Here is a 14,487-nt window from a genome sequence, read left to right on the forward strand (position 1 = left end):
GTGAAAGCAGGAAGTAGCTCTGGGGTGCTCTGGTGGGCGCGGGGGAGGGGGGGGAGGAATCTGGGGCAAAGCCCTGGCCTCCTTGGCCCCGGGTCTGTGGAAGGTGCGTGATCACCTGTCAGACACGCAGCCCCAGTGATGCCAAGGAGGGTCCCCTCAGAACTACATCATGGGGTACACAGCACCCAGAAGCCAGAGCACCTCGCAGACTGCTGGTGACCTCATGACCGTGACTTTTGTGCACATGGTTTAAATGTATGGAGCAGTGGCTGGCTTCACACTGCGGCACTCCTTCTCTCCCTCCTCCCTTCCCTCCCTCCTCCCTTCCCTCCCTCCTCCCTTCCCTCCCTCCTCCCTTCCCTCCCTCCTCCCTTCCCTCCTCCCTTCTCTTCCTCCTCCCTTCCCTCCTCCCTTCTCTCCCTCCTCCCTTCTCTCCCTCCTCCCTTCTCTCCCTCCTCCCTTCCCTCCCTCCTCTCTTCCCTCCTCCCTTCCCTCCCTACTCCCTTCCCTCCTCCCTTCCCTCCCTCCTCCCTTCCCTCCCTCCTCCCTTCCCTCCTCCCTTCTCTTCCTCCTCCCTTCCTTCCTCCCTTCTCTCCCTCCTCCCTTCTCTCCCTCCTCTCTTCCCTCCTCCCTTCCCTCCCTCCTCCCTTCCCTCCCTCCTCCCTTCCCTCCTCCCTTCCCTCCCTCCTCCCTTCCCTCCTCCCTTCTCTTCCTCCTCCCCTTCCTTCCTCCCTTCTCTCCCTCCTCCCTTCTCTCCCTCCTCCCTTCTCTTCCTCCTCCCTTCCCTCCCTCCTCCCTTCTCTCCTCCTTTCTCTCCCTCCTCCATTCCCTCCTCCCTTCCCTCCTCCCTTCTCTCCCTCCTCCCTTCCCTCCCTCCTCCCTTCTCTCCTCCTTTCTCTCCCTCCTCCATTCCCTCCTCCCTTCCCTCCTCCCTTCTCTTCCTCCTCCCTTCCCTCCTCCCTTCTCTCCCTCCTCCCTTCTCTCCCTCCTCCCTTCTCTCCCTCCTCCCTTCCCTCCCTCCTCTCTTCCCTCCTCCCTTCCCTCCCTACTCCCTTCCCTCCTCCCTTCCCTCCCTCCTCCCTTCCCTCCTCCCTTCCCTCCCTCCTCCCTTCCCTCCTCCCTTCTCTTCCTCCTCCCTTCCTTCCTCCCTTCTCTCCCTCCTCCCTTCTCTCCCTCCTCCCTTCTCTTCCTCCTCCCTTCCCTCCCTCCTCCCTTCTCTCCTCCTTTCTCTCCCTCCTCCATTCCCTCCTCCCTTCCCTCCTCCCTTCTCTCCCTCCTCTCTTCCCTCCTCCCTTCCCTCCCTACTCCCTTCCCTCCTCCCTTCCCTCCCTCCTCTCTTCCCTCCTCCCTTCCCTCCCTCCTCCCTTCCCTCCTCCCTTCTCTTCCTCCTCCCTTCCTTCCTCCCTTCTCTCCCTCCTCCCTTCTCTCCCTCCTCCCTTCTCTTCCTCCTCCCTTCCCTCCCTCCTCCCTTCCCTCCCTCCTCCCTTCCCTCCCTCCTCCCTTCTCTCCCTCCTCCCTTCCCTCCCTCCTCCCTTCCTTCCCTCCTCCCTTCCCTCCTCCCTTCTCTCCCTCCTCCCTTCCCTCCTCCCTTCCCTCCCTCTTCCCTTTTCTCCTTCTCTTCTTCTTCCCTTCCCCCTTCCCTCCCTCCTCCCTCCACTCTTCCTTCTCTCCCTCCTTCTCTCCTTTCCTTCCTCCCCTCCTTTCTTCTTCTTTCCCTCTCTGTCTCTTCTCCTTCCTTTTTTTTTTTTTGATGTAAAAAAATTTTATTTTAAAAATAAAATGTTTTCCATTTGGTATTCTCTAAAAGTCTGTCTGGATAGGGCCTAGCTGGAGCTGTGTGGGCTGTTCACTCCACACTCAGTCCCCTCCCACCTCCTCCCTTCTCTGGGGGGACATGCCTGTGCCCATGGACTGGTCCATGCGTGGCTGGCACTGACCCTGCTCATTTCCTCCCACAGGAAGCCCCTGGCTGGTCCCCCACAGAGCTCAGCTTTGAGGATGGAGTCAGGAGAGGGGTCTTCAACAGCCCTGACCCCCGCTGCTGCCCTGGAGGAGCCGAACATCGAGCCTGACTGCTCTTCCCCGGGGCTGCCAAGGGCAGCCCCGGGGAAGTTCCAAGCACTGCCCCTTGGGCCCAGAGCCCCCCGCAAGGACCCTGACCCCCGGAGTCCCGGCAGCCCGACCGCAGGGGGCAGGCCCCCGGATGCAGGCCCCGCGGGGGACCCCAGTGGTGGCGCTAAGATCCCTAATCGCGACAGTGGGATCGACAGTCCATCCTGCAGCGTGGCCGGCGAGCACTTTCCCTGTGAGGAGGGTGGTGAGGCCGGCCTGGGCCCCGTGGTCCCGGGGCTACACCCAGAGGCAGCCCCAGAAGGTGGGGCCCTGCGGGAGGAGGCCGACAGCGATGACGTGGGCGAAGGTAGCGGTGAGGAGCCAGACGCTGAGAACAGCCCGCCGGGGGCCCGTGCGGACACAGCCAAGGTAGGCCACCCCACCTCCAGGCAGCAGGGGTCTTCTGAAGGGTCTTGAGGGTCACGGTGGCGCATCGCTCCCGCCTGGTTCCAGTAGTAGTGGCTGCACGTCAGCACGCTCAGACAGGCCCTGCAACAGGTCAGTGGGCAGGGCAGGGGCCCCAACACCTCAGGCGGCAACCTCACCGTCGAGCCTAGGTTAACATGTCCACACGGTGGCACGGGGACCCCACCCCCGGTGGCCGTGACGGTGCTAATGGAACCACCACCACGCCCTTCACCAGGACTGGCTGCCCGCCTGGCAGAGCCCCTGTGAGGAAGGCAGCATGAGTGTCCCCTGTGCTAGGAATGGGGAGCCCCAAGGTCACCGTGGAGCATGGCAGGGGCGGGAGGGGAGCCTGGGCACAGGAGCCGAGCCCTGTGCAGATGCTCCGGGAAGGAGATATGCCCACAACATGGCGGGTGTGCTGTGACAGACCCACCTGTGTCCTGTCAGCATCTCGGGCTCTGGGCGCCGTGCGGGGATGTGTGGGGATGGGGAGATGAAGCAGGGGGCCCTTGGCTCTGAGAGACGCCTGTGCGTGGGGAGGGTGGCACGAGCGACCGGGTCCTACGAGAAGCCCAGGTGACCCCTGGTTGAGGTGACCCCCGACCTTGTGGCCCCGGTGGAGGGGACCCCCAGCCTGCCGGCCCCGGTGGAGAGCCTACTGGCTAACGTGACCGAGACAGAAGACAGGCCTGGAGGGTGAGGGGCCACCACGCGCCCTCGCTGTTGTGAGCCAACTTTTCGGGGGCAGGCGGGAGCTGTGGTTTAATCTAGGTTTTGTCACTGTTCGGGTGTGGTAATGCCAACCCATCAGGAGGCGGCAGCCGTTGAAAAAGATGGTGGGGAGTCTGGCTGGCTCGGCCAGTAGAGCACGTGAGTCTTGATGTCCAGGTTGTGCGTCAGGCCCCACGTTGAGCGTGGAGCTTACTTGAAAACGGATGGTTTGTTACTTATAGTTCCCAAGAAGAGGAGCAGGCCGGGCCACGGGGCCACACGGGCAGGACCAGAGTGGGTCAAGAGGCAGAGGGGGTGAAAACTGTGGCAAGTACACATTGTGGTTTCTGTGGGAAGGAACGGGAGAAGCAGGGTGAGCAAGTTTGGATTGGCCAACTTGAATGACCTTAGTGTGCCCTGGGCACAGACGCGTTCCCAGATGTCTGGATCAGCGTGGCCCGGCTTGCACGTGAAAGACACGATTGCACGTGGGTCCTTTATATCTGCAAGAAACAGCCAGACCGGGGAGGGGCCCTTGCTGTGGGGTCAGCAAGGTCCCAAGATGTCCAGACACCTGAAATACAGAAAATAGGGGCATCTGGGTGTCTCACTTCGTCTCAGGTCACGATCTCACCATTTGGGAGTTTGAGCCCCACGTGGGGCTCTCCTTCAGATCTCTGTCCCCCTCCCTCTCTGCCCCTCCCCCACTCGTGCGTGCGATGTCTCTTTGTATGTCAGAAATAAGTAAAATGTTAAAAAAAATTAAATGCAGAAAATAAATGATGTGGTTACTAAGGACCACACCACCTGTGCCCGGGGCCAGGGGCTTGTTGGAGAAGGCCCAGGTCTTCGTGTCTCTAATACGGAGATGCCAACACTTCTGGCTTTGTGTGCCTTCTCCATCCTGGGTGTCTGGTTAGAACATCACACACTGGCCCATCCTTGGGGTGAGGCACTGGACCAGAGCCCTGGGACCCTGTGCCTCACGTCCCCCCACCCAGGTAGAGTGAGGGCATGCTGATGTGGGAGGGTCACACACATCAAGTCAGCCTTTATTATGTGGAGGAAGTCCCCGTTTATTCATAGTACGTTGCTTTTATCACAAAGGGTATTGCATTTTATCAAATGCTTCTTCTGTGTCAATTAAGATGATCAGGTGGGGTTTTTCATTCTGTGAATGTTGTGTGTTGAATGTTGATGGATGGAAGCACTCTGGCCTCCCAGAATAAATCTCTCTTGGTCATGGCATACGATCCTTTTAGGAGGGAGCGCGAATCACAAGCAGGACCCTTGATGTCGCCACAGAGTCCCACGCAGGGCTGGATCCCATGAACTGCAAGCTTATGACCTGAGTCGAAATCCAGAGTCAGATGCTTAGCAGACTGAGCCCCCCCAGGCACACCTGTTTCTCTCCTCTTCAATTCTTTGGAAGCATTTGAGAAAGACTGGTATTAATTTTCCAATGAAATCATCTGGTCCTGGGCTTTTCTTTTTTGGGAAGTTTTTTATTTCTTAGCCAATCTACTTACTCATTGTTGGTCTATTCAGATTTCCTATTTCTTCATGACTCAGTCTTGATGTGTTTCTAGGAATTTATCCATTCTTGTAGGACGTCCAGTTTGTTGGAGTATAAATGTTAATACCAATCTCTTGTGATCCTTTTTATTTCTGTGACATCAGTTGTAATGTTTTCTCTTTTATTTCTGATATCAGTAATTTGAGTCTTCTCTCTTTATTTCTTAGTAACTTAGCTAAGAGTTTGTCAATTTTGTTGACCTTTGCAAAAAACAACCCTTAGTCTTGTTGATTTTTTCCATTGTTTTTCTATTCTGTGTTCCATTTATCTCTGATCTAATCTCTATTATTTCCTTCCTTCTGACTACTTTGGGTTTAGCGTGTTCTTTTTCTCATCTCTTGAGGCGTAAAGTTAGGTTGTTGATTTGAGCGGAGGGTTCTGTGTACGTCTGCTTGGCGGGTTGGTCTACTGTGTTGTTCACAGCCTCTGTTTCCTCACTGGGACTCTGTCTGCAGGTCCAGTAGGAAAATGGGGTACACAAGGCTCCTACCATCTCTGTGTTGCCGTGTCGCCCTTCAGTTCTGTCAAGTTTGCTTCCTATATTCAGGAGCTATGTGAGGCTTGGTGCATAAACATTTGTGGTTGTGTCTACATTGATCCTTTTATCATTATATCCTGTCCCTTGCTCTGTCTTGTAACAGAAGTTCTGTCTTGTCTTTTTTCTTTAAAGTCTGTTTTGTCTGATATTAGTGCGCCCACCCCTGCTCTCTCTTTGTCTCTATGTGCATGGAGTATCTTTTCCATCCTTCTCACTTTTAGCCTACGTCTGTCCTTAAATCGAGAGTGAGTGTCTTGTGGACAGCAAGTAGTTACTTGGATAGTATTTTTTTAATCCATCCATCCAGTCCATGTCTTTTGATTGGGGAGTTTAATCCATTTACATTTAAAGTAATTACTGATTGGGAAGGACTTAACCATTGCCATTTTGATCATTGTTTTCTACATGTCTTGTGGATTTTTTGTCCCTTTCCTACTGCCTTCCTTATTTTTCATTGAATTTTTGTAATGGTATGTTTTGATTCCCTACTCATTTCCTTTTGTGTATATTCTGTAGGAATTTTTTTCTGTGGTTACCATTGAAGTTACGTAAAACACCATAAGTTATAGCATTCTATTTTAAACTGGTAACAAGTTGACTTTGACTGCAAAAACCACTCCTTTACAGCAGCCCCTCCTCCCCACTCCATTACCGATGTCGTGAATTACACATTGATATACTGTTTACCCTTTAGTGTAGACTTCCAGGTTTTTAACGGTTTCTGTTGTTTAAATTTTATGCACCAGAATTACAATAATACAGGTTCTATCTGTCCGTGTGTTTTCCTTACCAGAGCGCCTGTATTTTTGTACAGCTGCATGACTCTCTAGCATTTCTTACAGAGCAGGTCTGGTGATAATGAACTCCTCGCCTTTTGTTTGTTTGGGACACTCTTTTTTAATTTCTTCTTCATTTTTGAAGGACAGCTTTTCTAGATACAGCATCCTTGGTTTACAGGTTTTGATTTCAGCGCCTTTCTGGTCTGCCATCTTGCTGACAAAGGCCACAGGATACTTTGATGTGGCCACTCCACCGGCTCTGTGGCCAGGGTCTCGGGAGGGCAGAGCTGTCTCTGGGCTGCAGAGGCTCTGAGGGGATTGGCAGGAGCTGCTGTGCCTTCCCCAGAAACCTCCCCGAAAAGTCCCAGGCCTAGCGGTCTCCTCCGGCCCTCCGGGACCCCTGGTCACCCCGCGTCAGAGCCGCCTCCCCAGGGAGCTGATGCTTTTCTCTCTGCAGTGCTCCGAGCCCCAGAAGCTGCTCCACATCGCCCAGGAGCTCCTGCACACGGAGAAAACCTACGTGAGGCGGCTGCACCTACTGGACCAGGTAGCACACGCGGCCGGGCCCTTCTTCACGCACGTGAGGGTGTCTGTGCGCAGTGGCAGAGGCAGAGTCCCCATCTCATGGCGCTGGCTAGGCCTTACGGTTGGAATGTGAGTCTCGGCCAGAGACCCCTCCCTTTCGCTGTCTGAGCCTGGGGCTCTGGGACAGAGGTCTTGTCCTGTCACTGCGGGGTCTTTCTGCCTGGCAGTTGCTTTGTCTCAGCTCGTGAATGGCCTCTGGAAGTCTTTCTGCGTGAGTGGTCCGGACGGCGGCTGGCACCTCCCTGTCCCCACAGCAGCACGGGATTTATGGGCACAGGAAATAAACCCCTGGGGAACTCAGAGAGCGCTAGGTGCTGCTTCTGTCTGTAGCTCACGGAGCGGAGGAAGGCAATCGGGACCTCCCAGGTCCCGTGGCAGGTGGGTGGAGGGAAGATGGCCTGTCCCCATCAGCGGGAGACTGTGTCTGCCTCACCCACACTCCTCAGCCATAAGTTCGCTCGCTGTAAAACCATAGTTTGAGCCAGTTTGATGAAGAAAACGGGCAGCAGCAGCCTCTCCCGAACGCCTCACGGGGCAAATGCGGTCGTGCTGTCTGTGGCAGCCCTCACTCAGCGCCCGCTCTGTGGGCCTCTGCACCCCAGGTTTTCTGCACCCAGCTGGCGGAAGCAGGCATCCCTCCGGAAGTCACCACAGGCATCTTCTCCAACATCTCCTCGATCTATCGTTTCCACGGGCAGTTCCTCCTGCCGGAACTGCAGACACGGATCACGGAGGAGTGGTGAGCGTGGCCCCGGGTCCCGCGGAAGTGGGGGCGGGCATCTCCCCAGGAGCGTGACCTCAATGCCGGTGGAGGCTGGGGCCCTGGCGACTCTGTCGTGGTGGTTTTGTGGAATTCTCACGACCAAGCGGCCTCTCAATGTGGTTTGTGTGCCTGAAAGACAAGGAGGCACCTGAGGGCCTGGCTCCTTCCACGCGGTGCCCCCGCATCGAGGCTGCCTCACCTGCAAATCAAAGGGACTTTAATACCCACTCAGGGCTTTATGGGATCTCAAACATCGAGTAAACAGTGCCGGCAGGTTCATTTCCCTCCTCGTGTATACTCCGCCTTGGCCTTAAAAACTGAGATGTTCCCCCTCGCAGTGCCCCTTGGATCCTCTGCTGCTGCCCCCAGGGGCGGTCCTGTCCCTCTGCCCCTCTGGGCATTCTTAGCAGAGGGTCAGCTCGGCCGTGAGGCATGGCCCCAGATTTGCCATTCTCCACAGCTGTGCCTCCCCCCACTCCCCGCACCCCGGTTCCGGGTGCTGCTGCTTCGCGCCGGGGCCTCTGCTGCTCCCTCCCTTCTCTGGCGCCCAAGAGCCCACTCTCCAGCTGCAGCCAGGCCACTGAGAGCACAGACGCCAGGACCCTTGACTCGGGGTCAGGGAGGGTCCCTGGCAGTTGGTCGGTCCTTTGTAAGGATGTACTCCACCTGCAGTGAGGGTTATACAGTCCCCAGGCCGCTGTCCACACTTGCTTAAAAGTGGGTTTTCTCCTTGAGGATCTAGAAAGACCACATGTGCACAGATACTCCCCAGGGGCTTGCCCGCCTGCCTTCACAGGTGGCCAGCCTTTGAGCGACATCCCCCCCCCCCCCCCCCCCCCGGTGCACGGTCCAGTGATGCCACAGTGGATGGCTCTCTGCACTTGCTTTCTGATCATCTCTTTAGGATCAGTTCCCCACAGTTCCAAGGTCAAAGGCCGTTAATCTCTTTTTCCTCTTGAAGTTCATTTTCAAATCCCCGTCCATGCCGTTTTCAGCACTGCACTCCTTCCCCTTCTTAGGCCAGCGCCTGCTCAGCCCCTTGTTCCTAAAATCTGCTCATCTAACGGCTGAAATGGGCTTTCATGGACGCTCTTTGATGAGTGCCTGTCATTTGAGCGGTCATGTCACCGCTGGCACCCCTGGTCTGGAGCAGCGGTCCTGTGCCTGCACTGTCGAAGGGCCCATGCGATCCTCTCGTTTACCTTGTGTAGTGTGCTGTTTCCCAGCCCGTGGGATATGGGAGGCGGGGTGGAAGTAAGGCTCCGAGAGGGTGACCGGTGTGCCCACCATCACACAGAGCTGGGGGCTGGGCTGTTGGCCCACAGATTCCTGGTGAGTCCCTGTCCTACCTCTGGCCCCTTGCCCAAGCTGTTTCTCGGACAACCTGTCTCCCCCGCCCAGGGACACGAACCCCCGGCTTGGAGACATCCTGCAGAAGCTGGCCCCGTTCCTCAAGATGTACGGCGAGTACGTCAAGAACTTCGACCGTGCTGTGGAGCTGGTGAGCACCTGGACCCAGCGCTCACCGCTGTTCAAAGAGATCATCCAAGGCATACAGGTAGGGCAGCCGCCTGACTGTGCAACGTGGCGCTGGGTCGCGTGCTGGCGCGGGGAAGTTCAGTGAAACAGCAGGATGTGTCCAGAAGCTCTACGCGGTAACCACGGGACGTGAACCCTAGTTGTCATTTCACAGGAGGGAAGCATGCCTCAGAGAGGTGGTGCGATGTGTTACTGGGTAGATTCTGGGTCCAGTGCCCGTGTCTCCCGCTCACCAGCCACGCAGGCATGGAGGGAAATGTGCATCGCTCTTCCTTCTGTCTTTCTGCAAGCCTCCTGGTCACGTCTCTGCTGCAGTAGTCTCTTCTATGTCACTTTTTTTTTGTTTAACAATTTTTCAGCTTTTTAATGTTTTTTAATGGAATTTTTTTCTCTCTTTCATTGTATAATTTTTTTAATGTTTCTTTTTGAGAGAGAGAAAATGCGCACGTGCACAAGTAGGGAGGGGCAAAGAGGGAGCCACAGAATCCGAAGCAGGCTCCAGGCTCTGAGCTGTCAGCACAGAGCCCGACGCAGGGCTCGAACTCATGAACCATGAGATGATGACCTGAGCCGAAGTCAGACGCTCAACCGACTGAGCCACCCAGGTGCCCCAGGCTTTTATATGTTAAGAACATCTTCTGTGTCCTACAAGTTATTTCCCTCATTGATCTTTTATTTTTTAATTTTATTAATGTTGTTTGCCATACAAAATTTTTGTTTTTAAGTACTCACGTTTACTAGTTCTTTTTTTTTAAAATGTTTATTTTGTTTTGGGAGAGAGGGAGAGCATGAGCAGGGGAGGGACAGAGAGAGGAGAGAGAATCCCAAGCAGGTTCCACACTGTTGGAGCAGAGCCCAATGTAGGGCTCAATCTTATAACCTTGGGATCATGACCTGAGCTGAAATCAGGAGTCACACACCCCACTGACTGAGCCACGCAGGTGCCCCTTCACTAGTTTTTTAATATATTAACGCTTCAAGAAATCTTCAAAGTAATGCTTACAAATGCGTTTCCCATTCCACGACTGTGTTATGTCTTCATTTTAAAAAATTAGAATTGCTATTCCAGAATAGTTTCCAAAAGGATTGTGGTAGGAGGTAAGAATCCAGTTTTATCTTTGTGAATAGTTAGCTGCTTGTCCCAACATCTGTTTACCCTGAGCGCCACACTTGGACATCACAGAGTGCATGTGTGTCACATGCCACACACACACACACACACACACACACGTGCGTGTACACATGCATTCACACACACCTTACTCCACTCTGCATCTTTCCCAGATCCTGCAGCCATCAGGTCACCTGTGATTTCCTAGTGTAGAGTCCGAGATCCCCCTGCGTCCCAGCTTCCCTCCCGCCCCAGAGAGGACAGTGCTGATGCCGAGTCCTTCCTCCCCCCAGCAGCCACATCCGCCCCAGCTGTCTCCACGGAATACCCCCTCCAGCCTCCCAGGCTGGGCCCGTGGCTGAGCCCCAGCCCCGGGTGACCAGCAGGAACCGGGAGCTTGTGCCGCCTGCATCAGCAGGGCCTGGAGGCCCAGCGGTGGGGCAGGCACTGTCGGCCCGAGCAGGCCATCAGGAGGGCGGAGTGTGCAGGTGCAGCAGTTCTGTATGCCCGCCTGCTAGAGCGCGAGTTGTGCCATGGTCTCCTTTCCCAGGAAGCACGTGCCCTCCGTGGTCCCAATAAGTTTCTTGCAGGGAGCTACTTTGAGATTATGTGAACATCTGGTTCCTCCTCACCCCTGATAACGCCCCCCCCCCCTGCCGGGAGGATCGTGTTCGTGACAGTTGCAGGCCAGCGTTTCTCCAGGCCTGTTGTGCGTGAAGCCTTTGGAGCTCATTTGAGCTGGAAGCCGTTGTGTTGTGGGCCTTGAGTGGGCACAGGTGACAGGTGGGGAACAGCGGGTGGACAGTGCACCTCCCCTGGCAGGGGCGAGGGGGACTCTGTAAGAGGCAAGCAGGGCCTCAACAGGGGTGCTTCCTCTTCATCTGCGAGGAAGAGGAGGTGGGCAGCAAGGGGAGGGGACCCGAGAGGGGAGCACAGAGGTGGCACCGTGGGAGCAGAGGGTCAGGGGGTAGGGAGCCTGTGAGCCTTGCTGGGCAGGGGCAGGGTAGGGCCTGAGAGCCCACCCCTGCACGCAGGCAGGGTTGCATTTCTATGAGAACACACAGCAGCACTCAGAGAACTCCTGATGTCTGGGAGGGGAGCAGGCCCAGCCCCTGATGGAGTGGGGGAGTTACCAGTGAGGGAAAGAAGCCGTCTGGGTGCAAGGACTCCAGTGAGGACGTGTATAAAGGAGCTAGCACTGGGAGTCTGGGCCCTTGCTCCATTGTGCAGCCTCTCCAAGCCTCAGTTTACCCCGCTGTAAATGTGGTCTGCAGACAGCAGGGTGCAGGTGCTGTGGCACCATAAGCAGGGATGAGGGCCCAGGGTCCACGCGTGTGTCTGTCGCCCCCACAGAAGCAGGAGGTGTGCGGGAACCTGACTCTGCAGCACCATATGCTGGAGCCCGTGCAGAGGGTCCCCCGCTACGAGCTGCTGCTCAAGGACTATCTGAAGAGGCTCCCCGGAGACGCCCCTGACCGGAAGGATGCAGAAAGTGAGGCTCCTGGGCAGTGGGAGCCGGGGCCCCTGCTGGGAAGCCAAAGAGAGAGAAGAGACCGGGACAGAGCAGGGGAGACAGCCAGGTGCCCCCAAGCACGGCTGGGGAAGGGACTGAGTCTTCGAGGACAGAGAACCATCTGCCCCCCCTGCACTGTGAGGGGTGGACACCGGTTCTGGGGAGAGGGCTGCTGGATGCTGGCCGAGCTCAGGCCCCAGGAAGGGGCAGCTCCTGGTCCACAGGCAGTAACGGTGGCGGCAGGGGGAGTGGGGTGCCGGCCCCGGCAGACCCCCCGCAGACCCCCACAAAATGGAGTGTGTCTGCAGGGCCCCACCCTTCCCGAGCAGGGAAAGGGCAGGAGCAGGGCAGCACCTGGTGAGGTCAGGATGTGTGTGTGGCGCCAGCAGGCGCCCCGCAGCCTGACTCCACGTCTTCCTCCCGCAGGGTCCCTGGAGCTCATCTCCATTGCCGCCAACCACTCCAACGCCGCCATCCGGAAAATGGTGAGTGTGGGGATCCTGGCAGATGCCTGAGGGCCCCACAGCGTGCACACCACCCACACCTCTGCCACGAGCTCTACAGGCCAGCCCCTTACTAACTCTAGGGTTGTTGGTAAGCTGTCTAGTGCCCTGTGCCTCAGTTTCCCCATATGTAAAGTGAGGTCACTGACAGGACCTGTGTCACTGGGCTGTTGTGGGATCAAATGAGTCACCCTACGTAGAGTGCTCAGAACAGGACCCACCATTCATTCATTCATTCATTCACTCGTGGAAGCTCTGTCTTAGCGCAGGCTGCTGTCACAAAATCCCACAGACGGGCTTACACAACAGTGTGTACGTGGCAGGTCTGAACACTGGAGAGCCCAGATGGAGGCACCTGCAGCTTCTATCCCAGGCTTCTGTCCCGTTCTCGTGTGTCTGCACATGGCAGGCAGATCGTTCTCTCTGGGGTCTCTCATCAGGGTTGTGGCCAAACTTCATCACCTCCAAACACAGCCTAGAGGTGGAGGAGGAGCCCATGCCCTGTTGTGACCCAGGTGGCTCTGTCCCTTGTTTGGCCTGCACAGTGCCTGGGCAGAATTTCTAAGTCCTCATCCAGCGTTGTAGATCGGGGCGGTTCACAGGAGAATCCAAATCCCTGGCCTCACTGGGAAACCCCATAAGCTCTGCACTGCACCTGTGATGCCATCTGGGTGAGCCTGTGCCATCAGCTGGCCCTAGGGTCTCCCAATCCTGAGACCTAATTTATTTTCACATGGGCACTGTTGTTTTTGAGAGGACAAGGAGTGAAATATTTGTTCGACCCCACGTCTCTCACTGTGAGAAAGGAGAGGCAGCTGCTGGTTCCCATAGGTGCTGCGTTGCGGTCCAGCCCCACATCCTTACCTGCCTGTCCCCAGTTTGCTCTGGGGCCCCAGGGACAGATCAGTCAGAGATCAGGCCCACTGCGGGGTGCCCACCGCAACCCACACCGGTTACATTTCACCCTGGGTCCTTTTTGTCTAATTCCCCTTTCCGCCTCCCCACTAAGTCTGGTGGATGCCAAAGAGAACTCCATGGTCACAAGTAACATGAAGCCTGTGGACGTTTGGGGGAGTGCCCACAGGTTTCCATCTCTGAGGGGTGTAGACGAGGCCTCCCCCTCGGTGGACTCCTGCCCCACCTGTCGCACACCTGCAGCGGTTCTCTCCCCTAGTCTGGTGAGGTCTCTGCTTGCCAGGGGTGGCGGGTGGTGTGGGGTCCTGGTCTGACCCCAGGGCATGGCATTAGGGAATTATCAGTGTGTGCTCACGGGAGCCTCTCCACACTCGTACCAGGCCCCACCCCTTCTCAACCTGGACCACTGCCCTGGCTTCTCCCAGCCTGAGAGTCTCCCCAGTTTTGATCCACACTTCTCCAGCTCAGAGCTTTCTATGGGGCACCTGTTTTGTCACTCTCTATTCAGAATCTTCTGGCCTGCTACTGCCTCCAAGGTGCACACCAGCTTTCCCACACGCCACGTATATACACAGCCCCTCAGTACACACCAGTTGCATGCCCAGTCCCCCAGTACATGCCAGGTACACGCCCAGCCCCCCAGTACATGCAAGGCCCTTTGGCCATGCCCTGCCTGCTCCCGCTCACTCTCTATGCTGGCTCCCCCTTCTACCCCTACACCCACATCTGCCACCTGTGTTTGTACCAGAGACAGAGGGCTAGCCAAACGAGCCTGCTTCCGAGGTGTGCAGGCTGAGGTTGGCCAGGTCTCCGGGCCGAGGTTGCTGTGGCTTGGCAGGTCCAGGCTCTGTGTCACTGAGTTGAGGTTCCTGCAGGCTCAGCTCTGCCTTCTGCTGCATTCATTCCTTTGGTCCCAGCTCCAGCCCTGGTGCTGGCAGCGCAGGGCAGGGCCCATGGCCTCTCGGCTCAGAGCTGGGGCCACAGGTTGCCAACCCTTTCCTATCACAACCCGCGTGGCCATGTGACCACCCAAGCAGTCTTGAGGCCAGACGAAGATGACCTCCAGCCCGCAGAGGTCTGGCGTCTTGACGGCCCTGGGCCACGTGGTCTGAGAGGAACAGGAAACCAGGCAAGGTTACCACAGGCAGTGATGACAGTCCAGGGCAAAAGCTGCAGCCACCGGAAATACCTCCTCTGACCACAGAGGGACCGGGGGTGCAGCGTAGAGGTCATGAGAGGGCCAGTCCCTGTTCTCTAGCAGAAACACCTTCAGAAACTCACTTGACTTCTCCATGCCTCAGTTTCCTTGTCTAAACTGGGATAAAATGACACCTACGTCATAGGGTCGGTGCTGGAATTGAGCTGATAACTGTATCGTGAGGAGCCCAGCCTGGCCCATCGCAGTGGTGTTAGTGGCTGTTATCCGTCGTTCTC

At 56.5% G+C, this 14,487-nt stretch overlaps 1 protein-coding gene across 3 annotated transcripts in view; it reads left to right on the plus strand.

Moving 5' to 3' along the window:
* FGD3 (FYVE, RhoGEF and PH domain containing 3) overlaps window positions 1-14,487 on the plus strand; it is a 57,250-nt gene that overhangs the window by 24,495 nt on the left and 18,268 nt on the right. For all 3 annotated transcript variants that reach the window (XM_047100525.1, XM_047100524.1, XM_047100526.1), the window contains exons 3-8: window positions 1,959-2,481; window positions 6,582-6,671; window positions 7,312-7,448; window positions 8,874-9,030; window positions 11,476-11,614; window positions 12,062-12,120. In XM_047100525.1, the coding sequence (XP_046956481.1) occupies window positions 1,999-2,481; window positions 6,582-6,671; window positions 7,312-7,448; window positions 8,874-9,030; window positions 11,476-11,614; window positions 12,062-12,120 (1,065 nt within the window). In that variant the 5' untranslated portion in view covers window positions 1,959-1,998. The remainder of the gene's footprint in view (window positions 1-1,958; window positions 2,482-6,581; window positions 6,672-7,311; window positions 7,449-8,873; window positions 9,031-11,475; window positions 11,615-12,061; window positions 12,121-14,487) is intronic.

The sequence above is a fragment of the Lynx rufus genome, unplaced genomic scaffold (assembly GCF_022079265.1).
Source record: "Lynx rufus isolate CCGP_SWC_20201006 ecotype Redwood Valley unplaced genomic scaffold, mLynRuf1.p SCAF_10, whole genome shotgun sequence".
NCBI classification, from domain to species: domain Eukaryota; kingdom Metazoa; phylum Chordata; class Mammalia; order Carnivora; family Felidae; genus Lynx; species Lynx rufus.